General features: G+C 38.2%; 1 protein-coding gene across 1 annotated transcript in view; it reads right to left on the bottom strand.

Annotated features, from left to right (window-relative positions):
- ADGRG4 (adhesion G protein-coupled receptor G4) overlaps positions 1–15862 on the bottom strand; it is a 97801-nt gene that overhangs the window by 63138 nt on the left and 18801 nt on the right. Inside the window, 4 exon segments of the mRNA XM_028523373.1 lie at positions 383–422; positions 2342–2406; positions 4616–4710; positions 6051–12062. Of these exon segments, the coding sequence (XP_028379174.1) occupies positions 383–422; positions 2342–2406; positions 4616–4710; positions 6051–12062 (6212 nt within the window).

Genomic DNA, 15862 nt, shown 5'->3' with positions numbered 1-15862 from the left:
ACAAACAGAGGGTGAATTCATTATGTGAATGTAAGCCTCACAAATAACTGTGTCACTCTTGGAAAATCCAGGCTTTTCCTTTTTTTGCAAGAAGTCCACAGCTAAGAAATTCCATTTACCATTTACAATCCCAAAATCATTCCATACTTCTAAAGCTTATAAAATGTGCCTCAAAAACTGCCACACAGATAATTCAGAAAAGCAGAGGATGGTTTCCTTAATGGCTTCTTATGCAGATTCTAAGGAAGATAGTGTATTTTGACCATTAGTGATCACAACTGAACCTTGCCTAATAATATACACTTGGATGGAAGAGCTATTTACTTACATCTAACCAGGTATAGATGGGTTACAAGTACATTTGTTTTGAAAAATTACTTACAAAATTTTGGTCCGTGGTTAGTTCTTCCTCAGAAGTGTCTCTGTATCAAAAGCATCAAAATTATAGAAAAATGAAATAGAGTACCAAATACACAGGGGCACAAGTTCAGGAGAAACACAACTCTCAGGAAAAACAGTATACTCCCCCAGCTTGGAATTCACATGATAGTAGGGTTCCAAGGAGGCACTTCAAAAGAACTTGCTCGTTATTTGCATACCAAAATGGTAAGCCTTTGACGCAACAAACCCACTTCCAAGAGTCTATCCCATAATACAGTACCGACAAGGGTACATAAAAATATATGTATGTACAAGGGTGGAAATAACTGAAACAGTAATTAGACAAATACACCATAGCACACCCATACAAAAGAATCCTACTCAGGCATAAAAATGAATAAGCTAAATCTGTACATATTGGCCTGAAAAGATATAAATGATGTATTCTAAAGCAAGAAAAGGAAGCCAGAAACACATGAGTAGGATCCCATCCTCTTAGTAAATGCATGGCAACAAATCTAGAGGAATATATAATGTAAGATGTTAACTAGAGTTCTTGGAGTGAGTGGGAAAAGGTGGGTTTCTGGAGATTTTTACTATCCAGGTTATATGTTTCTGTAAAACTCTAAGATTTTATAATGCTCACATATTACTTTTGTAATAAGGAAAATAATTGACATAATTTTTAAAAGAATGCTGCATACTGCAAACACCCCCAGTTTTCTTTTAATAACCTAACATATATTTACTTCTATTACTTTCTATAAACCTTTTTTAAGTTTATGGTTGTTCAGTTACAGTTGCCCCACCTTTTCCCCCATTGCTCTCCCCTACCCCCACCCCTCCACTCCCACAGTCAATCTCTCCCATCTTCTATGCCCATGAGTCCTCTATTCACATTCCCTTTTTGCCCCTTCCCCCTTTTCCCCCATTATCACCCTCCACTCTGATCACTGTCAGCATGCTCTTTATTTCCAAGTCTCTGGTTCTGTTTTGCTTGAACCTATTTATATTTCAACATGCAGTAGAAACCAAAATCCCAGTGTGGAAGATAAGCAGTCACATTTACGGTTTTAACAATCAGCTTACATGGTATGCCAGAGGCATGCTTATTTTTCAAAGGGATTTTTCTGATGTTCCTTTAACAGAGGATTAGTATATGTGCAGTGCAAGAGCAGAGGAAATATTTCTTAGATGGCCAATTGCCTTGGTCATAGTCTCCTTGATACTACTTAGTGCCTGACAATTTCACTGCAATCAGCTCTCCAATTTTGTGCCCCAGGAAAGTCTTGGACTAGTCAGAATTCCTCACTTTAAACATTTCAAGTTACCTTTGGAATTTCTAATTCCTGGAAGTGCATTACCCAAAAATAAAAGGTCTTATAAATTCTCCTGCATTGGTTATTCTGAGCCTTTCATATTTTAAGCTATGATATTTCCCCTAAGTTCTAGAATCATATCATTTTTTGAAATATTTTATTTATTTATTTTTAGAGAGAGGGGAAGGGAAGGAGAAAGAGAGGGAGAGAAATATCAATGTGCCTCTCACATGCCCCCTACTGGGGACCTGGCCTGCAACCCAGACATGTGCCCTAACTAGGAATTGAACCAGCGACCTTTTGATTTACACTACACACTCAATCCACTGTGCTACTCCAGCAAGGGCATAATCATAACATTTTAAGGCTCAAGGGGGAATTAGAGGTAACTGAGTTCGATTCCACTGTTTCCCTACTTATTTTATTCATTTTTGTTCTCCCATTGGCTTTATACCCTATAGTAATAATACAAATTTCTTTCTTATTCCAAAGAGAACCTAACATTCAGAAGGGGAGGTGCAACTCAAAATGCAGCAGTCCCTACATCTCACACAAAAACAAAAGAAATCTATTCTGGGTAATAATAAACCCAGAGTGCCCTCAAACTACCCTTCAACCCATAGAAGTTGACACTCACATACCTGCTTTTAATTTGAATAGCCAGATTAGCAAGAGAAAATTCACTGTCCTGAAATATAGAATTCAGCTGCAAAAAACAAAACATACCAGTTTTAGTATTCCCACTCCTCTATATTAACCCAGAAAAGTTACCTAAGATCTTGTGATTATTAAGCTTCATTCATTATTTCAGTTGGTTCAACATTGCCTTCTGCTCCACTTGGTTTATACCTACTGTTACGAGCTGAATGCTGTTCCCCTAAAATTCATATGTTAAAGCCCTAACCCCCTAATTTGACTGTATTTGAAGACAGGGCCTTTACAGAGGTAATTAAGACTAAATGAGGTCTTAAGAGTGAAACCTTAATCTTATAGAAAAAGACACCAGAGATTTCTCCCTCTCCCTCTCCCCTCTCCCTCCCTCTCCCTCTCCACCCCCTCCCTCTCTCCCTCTCTCTCTCCACACATACACATAAAAGGCCATGTGAGGACACAACATGAAGGTAACCATCGACAAGCCAACAAGAGACCCACCAGAAACCAACCTTGCCAACATGTTGATCTTGGATTTCCAGTCTCCAAAACTGTGAGAAAATATTGGGTTGGCCAAAAAGTTTTTATTTCAGTAAGATGGCTCTAGTAGCACTTAGTTGTCTTTAACTCCATTCAAACAATTCCATTAGATTGTATTGTGACAGCTGACATATTAGCATGCACCTTTTAAAAACTTATCAAAATTGGTGAATCTTTGTGTAGCCATTTTAATATTGAAGATGGAAGAAAATATGCAACATTCTCAGCACATTATGCTTTATTATTTCAAGAAGTGTTGAAACACACACACACACACACACAAAGATTTGTGCAGTGTATGGAGAAGGTGCTGTGACTGATGGAGCATGTCAAAAGTGGTTCATGAAGTTTCATACTGGAGACTTCTTGCTGGCCAATGCTCCAAGGTTGGGTGGACCAGTTGAAATTGATAGTGATCAAAGCAAGACTTTAATTGAAAACAATCTATGTTATACCATGTGGGAGATAGCTGACACACTAAAAATATCCAAATCAATAAAGTTATTGGTGAAAATAAAAAAATGTATCTTTTATTTTATGGAAAAAAAAAAAACCTTACAGACTTTTTGGCCAACCCAAGACACGTTTGCTGTTCAAGACACCCAGTGAATCATATTGTTATGTTATGCCAACCTTAGTAGACAAATATACTCAATCATGTCAAGCACTTATATTCATGTCATATACACTTGAAAATAAATGCTGATGGGGAGAGAAGGGAAATAGATGTGATCATTTACTATTGGTAGGGATGCAAGTTCGTATCACCTATCTGGGAGGTCATTTAGCAATAGCTATTAACATGTGAAATGTTTATGATTCAAAAAGCCCAATTCTAGGAATGTACCCTCTAGAAACTCAAGTGCTTCCCCAAAATTTATCACAAGAGCATTATTGTCAAAATTGTTTCCAAATAAAAATAAATAGAAACACATGAATGGCCACCAATGGATATCCAGATTAAAAAATACTACTTTACATCATCTAGGGAAGTCCTATGCATCTGTTAAAGTGTATGAGGTGTCTATATTTATAACCATGAATATGCTCAGAGATAGGTGGTTAAGTGAAAAAAGCAAGTTATCATAATTAGTATGATTCCCATTATTTTTATAAAAGAACATACATGCATCAATGTCATTGAATGCATAGAAAAAATCTGAGAGAATATACTTCAAACTATTCAGAGTAATTAATACAAGGAGCAGTACTAGAATGGACATATACCTTCTGGGTTTCAAATTTCAGTTTTTTGATTTTTACAGAGAGTATGTAGTATTCTTATGATCAGAAAAATGTAAGAATAAGTAAAACATTTATTGTGTAAGAGAGAGAAAAAGTTAAAATTCAGAAAACAAAAATATCTAAATACAATGACATAGACTTTGTTATCACTGCTCTCCCAGTTTCTCCAAATAGGGAAATTTGGCAAAACCCAGTATTTGTATAAGTGGAAGAAAATGTACACTTCTAAACAAATTAAAATATTAATATCTCATAAAAGCTTTCAACATCGGCGCTATGAAAGAAAAACCACATACATCTTCATGGTGTTGATTACAGAGTGGATAAACTTTCAGCAAAAACATCAAAACTAATTCGCTGTGAAATGTATATGGGTAGAAAAAGTAAATCCTAGTTTTAATGTACTCAGTCTTTGTTATATATACACATATATATTCCATATTTTATATGTACCATAAATATTTAAAAGCTCAATGTACCCAATTTTCTGCTAATCCATTTACAACACTGGTAATAGGGATCGCTGGCTCTTCATCAAAGATAGAGAAGCTCATTCCAATATTATAGAAAGAAACTGTAATTAAAAATAAGGAGATTAATTTTATTTATATAGTAAAGACATTTAACTTGTATAAATTTGGTCAAAATTATCTTTATTTAAAGAAACCAAACAGTGAAATCTCATTCTTAAACTTAGCTTAATTTAACTCCAAGTTCAAGAACCAGCATCTTAGCTTCACATTCAAAAGCAAATAGGAATAAACAAAACAGAAACAGATTCATAGATACAGAGAACAGACTGGTGGTTGTCAGAGGAAAGGGGGGTTGGGGAACTGGATGAAAAAGGTGAAGGGATCAAGAAGTACAGATTGGAAAAAAAGTGAAGTACAGATTTGTAGTTACAGAATAGTCATGGGGATGTAAAGTACAATATAGGAAATACAGTGAATAATATTATAATAACTATGTACTATAACTATGTACTATGTATGGTGCCAGGTGAGCACTGGGAATATCAGGGGAACACTTGCAAAGTACATGATTGTCTAACCATTATTTTACAGACCCAAAATTAATGCAAAATAATATTGAATAAAGCTGTAATTGAAAAAAAAATAAAAATAATTTTAAAAAGCAAAACAGGGTGTACCATCACATTTTCTAAATTATTTGGGAAGTTCCCTATGCAGTTGATAGACATTCTACAAACCTCCTAAACTCTCAATTTTTATTGACCAATGGATTTCCAATCCATTTAACAGCCAAGTTAAACATGATCTCACAAAATCATTTGTCCTGAGGAAATATTTTTTTTCTGGTCTGTCTTTCTGCTTCAGGTTTTTCTCTTGGTAGTTCCTTTTTCTTTTGTCTGCCCTATCAAATTTTAATGAATGTAAAAAGTTGAAGGAACATCCAAACTTTGGGCAATATGGAAGCCAAATACTCCATGACTCAAGCCAGCTGGGGGTGAAGACTAGAGAAGGTTGAGATTTGTACCAGAGGAATTCCAAAAGGGCAAGCTAGAATATCTTCTGGTGATTTCTGGAATGTGGTCAACATGTTACTCCTAAAACTATATAATCCTCTTATTGGGAAGGGGTGAGGTTCCTGATCTATGTTCACATTGTCAGAGTTAGGGTCAGTGCATCAGAACGAAATGGGTGAAAAAGAGACTTAGAAATGTCACACTGAGTAAAAAGATACATTTGCATTATATTTCAATAAAGCAAAAATGAGAAAGATGGCTAAAGAGTTCTGTATTTGAGTAAGGTATCCACTATCTGATGGAGATAATAAATGCCCATGCCCCTCTTTATCCTTTTCTGCCTTCAGAAAACTGGCCACCTTGGAGAACACATGACTCATTGTGCATGCATTCTGTTAGTGATACACTGCACACATTGTGGAACATACCTGTGGACTCAGTGGCAATAGGTGAAGTCGATGTTTCTGTAGATAAAAAGGAAGGTGTGAAGTCCAGCCAGGATGTCTCAAAAGAGGAGGAAAGTAATGAAGACACTGTTGCTGTAGAAGGATGTGTTACTCCAGTAGATATGAATGGATGTACTTCAGTAGCTGTAGGTATAGTGGTTGTTATATTTGGAAGGGAGTCCACTGTGGACTTATGAAAAACTAAAGTAGGGGATGCTGATGCAGCTGGGATTCTGCTCCACACAGATGTTATTGTAGGGTTAGGCAGAGGCATGGAACCAATAGATAGGGTATGATCAGTTGTAGGAGGTGAACTACTCATTCTGCTAATGGATAAAGGTTGAGACACAGTCCTGGAGTTGGCAGTCACAGTGGTTCTGGAAGAAGCCTCAGGGGATTTGGAAATGTACACGAAGTCATCTGTGACTTTTACAGACATCGGGAGAGAAGTTGGGAAGCCAGTAGTGATACCACCTACTGTAGTTGTAAGAGTGGTTTTGGTAAGTATGGGGCTTACAGGAGCAAAGGATAGTGTTGTAAGGTTAGTGAATGGGTATGTTGGTGTCATGTCAGAAGTAGGAAATGTAGATTTTGACATCTCTACTTTAGAGGAAGTTATAATGTGAGGAGTATTAGAAACAGATACCAGAGGAGAACGTGAAGAGAGACTAGGTAAGATCCAGGTCAGCATGGGTGTAGTAGTAGCCTTTGAAATTATAGATCTTGAAGTGGCACCAGAAGGATTTGATGGGGGTGTCGTTCCTGGAGTTATAGATGAGGTAGTCTTCTCAAATATCTGCTTAATGTCAACTGAAGTGGTAGGGATAGATCTTGAAGATATTGATAATGAAGGGTTCTCAGACATCTGCAAGGTAGGAAGAATTCCTGATGTGGAAATTGATGACATTGCCATAACATATCCAGATACAAGACCAGTCTGTGAGGCTGTGAATGCTGACAAAGACCCAGGAACAAAGTATGGAGTCTCTGTTTCCATCTTGTTGAGTGTAGGAACATGAGCAGTGGTGACATTTGCTAATTGAGAATCTTCAGCTATGGGTGTATTCCAGGAAGTCATAAGCAGAGATTGGGTGTTACTATTTGTGGTTTTTGTTCCCAGAACTGGAAATTCAACCATTTGGGATGTAGGAGGAAGATAAGTCTTTGGAGTAGAGAACTTGGTTTTAGTGCTATGAGGTGAAACAATAAATGGTGTAAAAGAGGGCAGAGTTGCACTGGATGAAGTCCATGGATGGTATGAAACAGGGGTATTCACAGATGCAGCACCTTTTGTTAGTTCAGCTGTAGAAGTATTTTCTGACAAGGAAGTAATTTTTTGTGTATTTGAAGAAAGGGAAGTGGTGGCTTTTATACTTTTTGTGGGCCCAGGAGTGCTCTTAAAGCTAGTCAAAGATGGGGAAACCTGAATATTCAAGGAAGTATGAAGATTCTCTGAAGGAGTAGATGAAATCACAATTTTAGGAGCAGCAGTTCTGGAATAAGTATTTGTGAGACTCGTTGCTCTACAACTGCTTACTGTAGATAGGGAGTTGTTAATAAGCCCAGATGATATGCCCAGAGTTGTAGCCTCATATCCTTTGGATAACTGTGGTTTTGTTGATAGAAATGGTGAAAATGTGGTTTTTGGAATGGAAGAAATAACTTCAGTGTTCTTAGAACCAAGTAGAAAGGAGGTAGTGGTGCCTACAAATGGAGTCACCATCCCATCCATAAGAGTAGTTGGGATGATTTTTACAGAAGAATAAGTTGGCTCTGTTGGAGAGGGGAAGGACGTAGTTATGATCCTGGAGGACATCCCTGTCATTTCTGAAGTAGTAGAGGAAACCATTGTAGTTTTTGAAGTAGGTCCAGTATATGTCAAAGGTGTGACATCCAGTGTAAATGTTTGTACTGTCATAGTAGTCCTAGGGTTAACTGAAGACGATAAAATAGAAAATGATCCAACTGTTGTGAAAGTGTCAGAAGAAACAGCTGGAGGTGAGAAAGCAGAGTCATGAACTGACATTGAGGACATCTCAGACACAGGACCGGAAGTGGCTATAGAGGGTCTTTTCAAACAATCTGGGTGTGATGTTTTAGAAGATTTGGTCACCAGTATTGTTAAAGTGTCAGAAACTCTTTTGGAGGTGAAGGCAGTGACACTAACTGGCATTGAGGATATGTGGTAGCTAGGAATGGATGTTGCCATAGAGGTTTTACCAAGAAGTGCCGTAGTTACCTTTGGAGCAGAAAGGGCTGTAGTGATCCTGTCAGTAGAGATCATTGTAAAATTGGCACTAGATAGTCCATTTGTGGAAAGAGACAGGGACTCAGGGGAGGTCTGTGTGCTTTCAGAAGTGGGAGAAGCAACTGAAATCACCTCAGGTTTAGTCCTGGATGAAAGCAAATGTGAAAGGGTTGTGTTTACCTTTATAGGATATGATATTCTGGTTGTTCTGGAAGTTATAGTATCTACAAATGAAGTATTCTGGTGGTATGAGGAAGGGTGAGTAACAGAGGTGGTGCTTACTGTGATATTCTCAGTCCTGGGAGTATATACTGAAGGGGCACTATTGCTTTCTTTTTTAGGAGACAAAAATGTGGTAATTTTCAGAGCATGTGAAGGGAGAGCTGTTTTCCCAAGACTGGTAGACATTTCTGAAATGTGAACATGTGTGTTACGTGAGGTCCAGGTGGTAGGTGTAGTCTGTGTACTCCCAGAAGTGGAAGATAAAGCTGAAATCCCATCAGGTGGAGTCAGAAGTGGAATCTCTGAAGGTGAATGTGTGTGATGACTGGAAATTTTTGTGGTCTCAGCAAATTCTGATTCTGTCACTTCCAAGGATGAAGTAGTCTGGGACTGTGAGATAAAAAGATTCTTTGATGGAGGCATTTTGGTCACTCCCATAGTTCCAGAGGTGTTTCCTAGGGAAGTGGTCATCTGCTCCTTGTCAAAAGACAAGGTAGCAATGTCAGTCACTGATAGGGTGGGGACCAGTGTGCTTGTAAGATGTGTGGAAAATTGAGAAACGTGACCATCTGAAGCAGTAAGCTTGTTGGCAGAGGTGTGTGAGGGCATGATCTCATCAATAACAGGAGTTTCTGTGGTGCCAGTAACCAAGCTAACAACATGTCCACTACCACTGGAAGTATGTGGAAAGCCGGGTACATGGGGAGAAGTCTCCTCCACTTGAGATATGGGCTGGGTTGCTACTGGTGTAGACATAGTTGAGATCATATGAGTGGAGGACACAACAGAAATATTGTCAGGGAGAGATTGAGAAAAAGCAGGAGTGGGTGTGGATGAAGTTACTGTGTCAGCTGAGGTGAAGAAATAGGTAGTCTTAGCCTTAGTTGCTGCAAGAGCAGTAGGTCTCAGTGAGGAGACTGGAGTTTCTGTCAGAAAGGAAAATGCTGTGGGTGTCATCTTGACAGAGTTTACTGTGGCTTCTAAAGTGGTGTGAGTAAAGTCTCTGTGGGTCGATATGATATTGCTTGTTGTGGAAGCAGTCTGATCCAATGGTGGCAGCAATGCTGTGGTCACTGTAGCTGATGACAGAGTTGAGACATCTGAGAGTGCAGAAGTGGAGGAAGCTATCTTTAGTGCAGAAGGTTCAGACATGGTCTCCTCAGACACCACCATAGAGGTGACACCAGAGACATTAACTGGCAATGAGGACATACGGGTAATAGGCCCAGGAAATGCTAAGGAGTGAGTAGTTGTAGGCTGTGGAGGCAAGATACCAGTAGATGAGGATATAGCTGTCCTGTCTGTAGGGATAGTAGTAAAACTGCTCTCCAGTATCCTTGTAGAAGAAACCAGGGGCTGAGGGAATGTCTTTGTGCTCCCAGAAGTGAGAGATGGAGTTGGATTCCTCTTATGTGGAGTCTCTGAACTCCAGTGTGTTGTGTATATGTGGGTGGAATTAAAAATTTCTGTAGTTCCATTGTATAAAGTCTTAGGTGTGGTTTTCACTGATTTTGGAGAAATCCAACTCACTCTCACCTCAGTAGTTTCAGTTTTATTATCCAATGGGGTAATCAATGTTTCTAAATCAGGAAAAGGGGAAATGGTGACAGAAGCAGTCACCACTTGCACAGACTGATTTGTTGTTTCCACCATTGTTGAAAATGGAGAAACCTCAGTTGTTGCTGCTATAGTTGATCTTCCCTTAAGATAATGGGAAGTTGTTTCTTTCCTTGTCACAGTAGCATTGAGTCTTTGTGTTGTTCCAGACTCTGGAACAGGGATTGTTGTCTTTCCGAATGCAATTGTACTTTTTATCTTCATTTGTGTGGCCTCAGAAGCACTCTCTTTGGTAGAAAAATGTGGCTCAACATCAGGGAGGGCAGATATTATATCTACTGGTGGAACAACTGTCTCCCTTGGTGTTGAAAGAAGTTCATTTCCAACTACTGTGGACACAGGGGTTGTTCTTAGTAGTAAGGTAGAAAGTTTAAACTCAGGCAGTTTGGCTACAGATGTGGTTCCAGAAATTATGGAGAAATTAGCCAACCACAGAGATGTCAAATTGGATAGAGATGTTGTATATCTGTCAATAATGGCATCAGTAGTAGTAATACTATCAGTGGTAGTGGTAGCCTCACTTTCTGTGGATGCTTCTGGTTGGACAATACTATCAGTAATTGTGGATGAATGTTCTATGTTAGGAGTATTGCCATGGAATGCTGATGTCAATAGGGTCTGATCTGCTCTGGGAGTCCAAGTGACCTCACTGGTGAATAGATGGGCACCTTCATCACTTATTGATGTGGGGCCAGACTCAGATGCTTTGGATGTGGCAGCTGGTCTAGCGGAAATGAAAGAAAACATGTTTTCACCACCTGTGGGTGTATTCTGGGTATATACTTGCCCAGAGACTGTAGGAGGAAGCATATTTTCAGCTGCTGTAGGTGCAAGTGTGATTCCAGAAGACAAGGCTCTATATGTTGTCTCAGCATCAATAACTGTCTGTATACTCTGAGTTCTGGTGAATGAAGAGGGTGTCTTGAATGAGAGGAATGTAGAAGGTGCCTCTTTTGGCATGGAGATAAACATTGATTTCTCTACTCTGGGTGAAGAGACATCCTGTAAATTTATAGATGTTAATTCTGTTTCAGCCGTTCTTTGCTCAGGAGTCATCTCAATAGGCTTAGTTGGGAACGTCATTGAATGAACTGTAAGTGATAGTTTCTTATCAGTTGTTGCCGATGTAGATGCTGTCTGATTTCTAGGAAATATAGTATCCACTGTAGCAGTTGTGGATATAAGCACAGACTCTGGCAGGGATGCTGATACAGTCCCAATGTGAGTAGAAGTCTGTTTCACTGTGGACCAAGGTACAGTTCTAGCAACTGTAGATGCAAGAAACTCCTGGGGAGCTGTGGAGCTAGGGAGTACTCTGATGCCTGTGGATCTGTGTTTGGGCCAAGATGTTGTAGACATGGATGCTGACTCTATAGATGAGAATAAAGGCGTTGTCTTTATAATAGCTGCCTGAGATCCAATCACTGAAGTTTTAGATACAATTGAATTCTTGGTAAATCCAGATGCATATAGAAAATTAGTAGCTGTAGTTGGATGAAAGGTCTCAGTAACAATGACTTCAGCCTTTTTGGTTGTCATTGTGCTCTCTGAAGATGGGGATTCAGTTGTTTTCGTGGCATTGGTAGTAGTGCCTATGAAGGTATTCTTGGTAGGTAGAACAATGGCTGCTGAAGTAGACAAAATGTCTGCTGCAAATGTAGCTGTCTCAACTGTGGATGTCTTTAAAAATGTTGGTGCAGTCATTGTTTCCAGAGGTGGAGGTGTTGTATTGGAATATGATATGGTTGTATAATTAGTTTCAAATACAGGCATGCTTTTAGGCATCATTGTAGAAGAATATATAGTCTTCTGTGGTTTTAATCCAGTAACTTGGGATAGGGTTGTTGAATCTATTTGTTGTGAAAGAATTGTACTTGTTTCTTGAATTGTTACATTTTCAGAAACAGCTGCAAAAATAGAAATCCTGTGTTACTTTGGACTCAACTTTAAAACATAAGAGACAATTCTTCAAGAAACAGCTGTATAATGTTTTCTCCAATTTTGTCTTATATTTTTAAAAGATAAATATCAAATATAATCAAATCACTTAACTACTTGTTTTGTCTTACAATGATTTTCTACTTTCTAAAATCTCTATATGGTTTTCATAATGCCCTGGTTAAGTAACAAGTCTACTTTACAGTCTCTCCATATGTGTGTGTGTGTGTGTGTGTGTGTGTGTGTGTGTGTGTGAGTGTATACGTATGTATATACATACATACACACATATTCCTGAAAGAGGTTCACATGCTACAGTAGTGCCTAATTGAGAAGATTAGCTTTGGGAAATGTACTAATTTCTTGAAAGACACAAATTATCAAAACTTAAGAAGAAATAGATAACTTGAATAGTCCTATTAGATCTATTAAAGAAATCAAATTGTCTAGTTAATATGATTTCATTTGTATGTAGAATCTAATGAACAAACTGAACTAAGAAGCAAAACAGAGACAGACTCATAGATGGAGAGATGATAACTAGTGGAGGAAGGGGAGGTTAGGGGTGTAGAGATTAAGCAAAAAGGAAAAAGGACTCATGGAAATGCACGACAGTGTGGTAGGTGATTGATGAGGGGAGGGGAGTATAAGGGGACTAAATGGTAATGGGAAAAAGATACAGTAAAGATTAAGCCAAAAAAATTCTTCAAAAAATAAGACCACCTTTGGATTAAAATAGATGTAGTTTTTTTTAAGATTTTATTTATTTATTTATTTTTAGAGAGGGAAGGGATGGAGATAGAGAGAGAGAGAGAGAAACATCAATGTGCAGTTGCTGGGGGTCATGGCCTGCAACCCAGGCATGTACCCTGACTGGGAATCGAACCTGCGACACTTTTGGTTCGCAGCCCACACTCAATCCATTGAGCTATGCCAGCCAGGGCTTAAAACAAATGTAGTTTTAAATCCTGGCTCATCACTTACTCATTATGTAGCCTTGGACTAGTTACTTAACCTCTCTGTGATTCAATGTCTTCCTCAGTAATGTAAGATAATAATACATTCTTTATAAAGCATGTAAGACACTGTGCATAGCACCTGGCAAACAGTAAGTAATCAAAAATAATTAACTGTTGTAAATAAAGGTATGCTGTTTTTTCCTTTATTTATTTATTATTAATTCAATTTATCGGGGTGACATTGATTAATCAGATTATATAGGTTTCAAATGTAGATTTCTATACTACAGGAGCTGTATATTACATTGTGTGCCCACCATGGACTTGCTATTTTAGACTTGGTCAAATTTCTATCATTCATATAAATACTATGAATAAAAAATGTTTCACCTTGGACAGTGTGGCTCTGTTGGAGCATCATTCCATAACCAAAAAGTTGTTAGTTCAATACTTGGTCAGGGCACATATCTAGGATACGGGTTTGATCCTAGGTTCAGGCATGTAAAGGAGGCAACCAATCAATATTTCTCTCTCACTTCAGTGTTTTGCTCTTTCCCTTCCTCTCTTTTTAAAAGCAATGAGAAAAAAATGTCCTTGGAAGAGGATTTTTAAAAAAATGAGTTTTTTTCAAAGTTCTTTTTTTTTTAATTTCTATTTATTTTTAGACATAGGGGAAGGGAGTGAGAAAGAGAGGGAGAGAAACATCAATGTGTGGTTGCCTCTCACACACTCCCTACTGGGGACCTGGACCCAGGCATGTGCCCTGACTAGGAATCAAACCAGTGACTCTTTGGTTTGCAAGCTGGCACTCAATCCACTGAGACACACCAGCCAGGGCTAAAAAAATGTTTTGATTTGGAACCACAATATTAAAATTTCTTGAATATGCATTTATTTTTGTACCAATTATATATACATGTAATAATAAATTTATGATATTATAAACATACACAACAAAAGAAATGTCAAAGGATATGATAAAATAAGTATACATGGAAGTTTTACAATATTTTCTTCCTGCACTCGAATGTATTGTGTGTATACTGCATAGAATTGTGTATCATACTTTGAAGACCACTGGGGCCTAGCTTATGTCTCAATTCAAGTCAATTAAATTTAACAACTACTGTGAACACTAGGTCCTGTGAAAAATATGTAGAATTTATAGCATGATTCCTTTGCTCAAAGAGCTCACACATTGAAAAAAATCTAATTTTACTAAAATATTTTAAAATATTTTATTTATTTATTTTTAGAGAGAGTGGAAGGCAGGGAGAAAGAGAGGGAGAGAAACATTGATGTCTGAGGGGACCAGGCCCACAACCCAGGCCTGTGCCCTGACCATGAATCAAACTGACAACCTTCCACTTTGCAGGACAATGCCCAACCCACTGAGCCACATTGTTGAGGGCAACTACTAAAATATTTTTAAATAAAAACAATGGCAAGCAACAGTTGTAAACAATAATAAATAAACAATATATGAATAAACTGTGTTTCATATGCTCAAAACTGTAAGCCTACTTTTGCCCACTCATATACAACATGATTTTAAAAAACAATAAAAACATAATAAAGTAATAACACCATTTACAATAAATTGAACAATAGAATTTAACCAGGTTCTAGAAGTGCAGTGTGGTCACTGCAATGAGAGAGCAACTCTGGCTTCAAGCTAAGGACAAAGCTTTCTCTCAGAAGATACAGGCCTTTGAGAAGTGATGGAGTTTGGGTAGACAAAGCAAGACATGGGGCAATGAATATGGAGACAGTGAAAACATTAGTCTAGCTGGGAGGGAGTATGTTGGATAGGTGTGAAAAAGAATATCAGACTAGGATGGAACCTGAAGAGGAAGGTGGACAGACAGATAAGAGAAGATAATATAGCAAATTTCATGCACTTATTACAGACCAAACACTGTGCTACATGCTATCTCATTTAATGCACCTAACAACCTTATGAGGTAGATATCACCTTATTGCTTTTAAGATTCTCTCTCTTTAAAAAAGATTCTCTCTTTATCTTTAACCTTTGGTATTTTAATTATGATGTGTTTTTGTGTGGTCCTCTTTGCATCCGTCTTGTTTGGGACTCTCTGTGCTTTCTGAATGTATATGTCTATTTCCTTCACCAAATTAGGGAGGTTTTCTTATATTGTTTTTCAAATAAGTTTGCAATTCCTTGCTCTTTCCTACCGGCACCCTTATGATTTGAATGATGGTATGTTTAACATTGTCCCAGAGGCTCCTTAGCCTATCCTCATTTGGGGGGATTGTTTTTCTTCTTGTTGTTCTGATTGAATGTTTTTTCTTCCTTACATTCCAAATCATTCATTTGATTCTCATCTTCATCCACTACACTGTTGATTCCCTGTAAACTTTTCTTTATTTCACTTAGTGTAAACTTCATTTCTGCCTGGGTCTTTTTTATGCTGTTGGAGTACCCAATGAGTTCCTTGAGCATCCTGATAACCAGTGTTTTGAACTCTGCATCTAATAGACTGCACATCTCCATTTTGTTTAGTTCTTTTTCTGGAGTTTTCTTCTGTATTTTCATTTGGGCCATATTTCTTTGTCTTCTCATTTTGGCAGCCTCCCTGTGTTAGATAGAGCTGCTTTGTACCCTGTGTTAGTAGCATGGCTTATTGTACAAAAGTGCACCCATAAGTTGTATGGGGGAAAGCCTTAGGTAATCACCAGGGCAGGGCAACCCATGTGAAACAGGTTGATGGAGTCTCAGATATGGTGTTGGCACTCTGTGGCTCTGTGTGGGGGAGGGCTCAGAAAACAGACAATGGCCACTGCCTGCC

This window comes from Phyllostomus discolor, chromosome X (genome assembly GCF_004126475.2).
Source record: "Phyllostomus discolor isolate MPI-MPIP mPhyDis1 chromosome X, mPhyDis1.pri.v3, whole genome shotgun sequence".
Lineage (NCBI taxonomy): Eukaryota > Metazoa > Chordata > Mammalia > Chiroptera > Phyllostomidae > Phyllostomus > Phyllostomus discolor.
The sequence above is the reverse complement of the archived record's forward strand: the minus strand, read 5'-3'. Positions and strand labels throughout refer to the sequence as shown.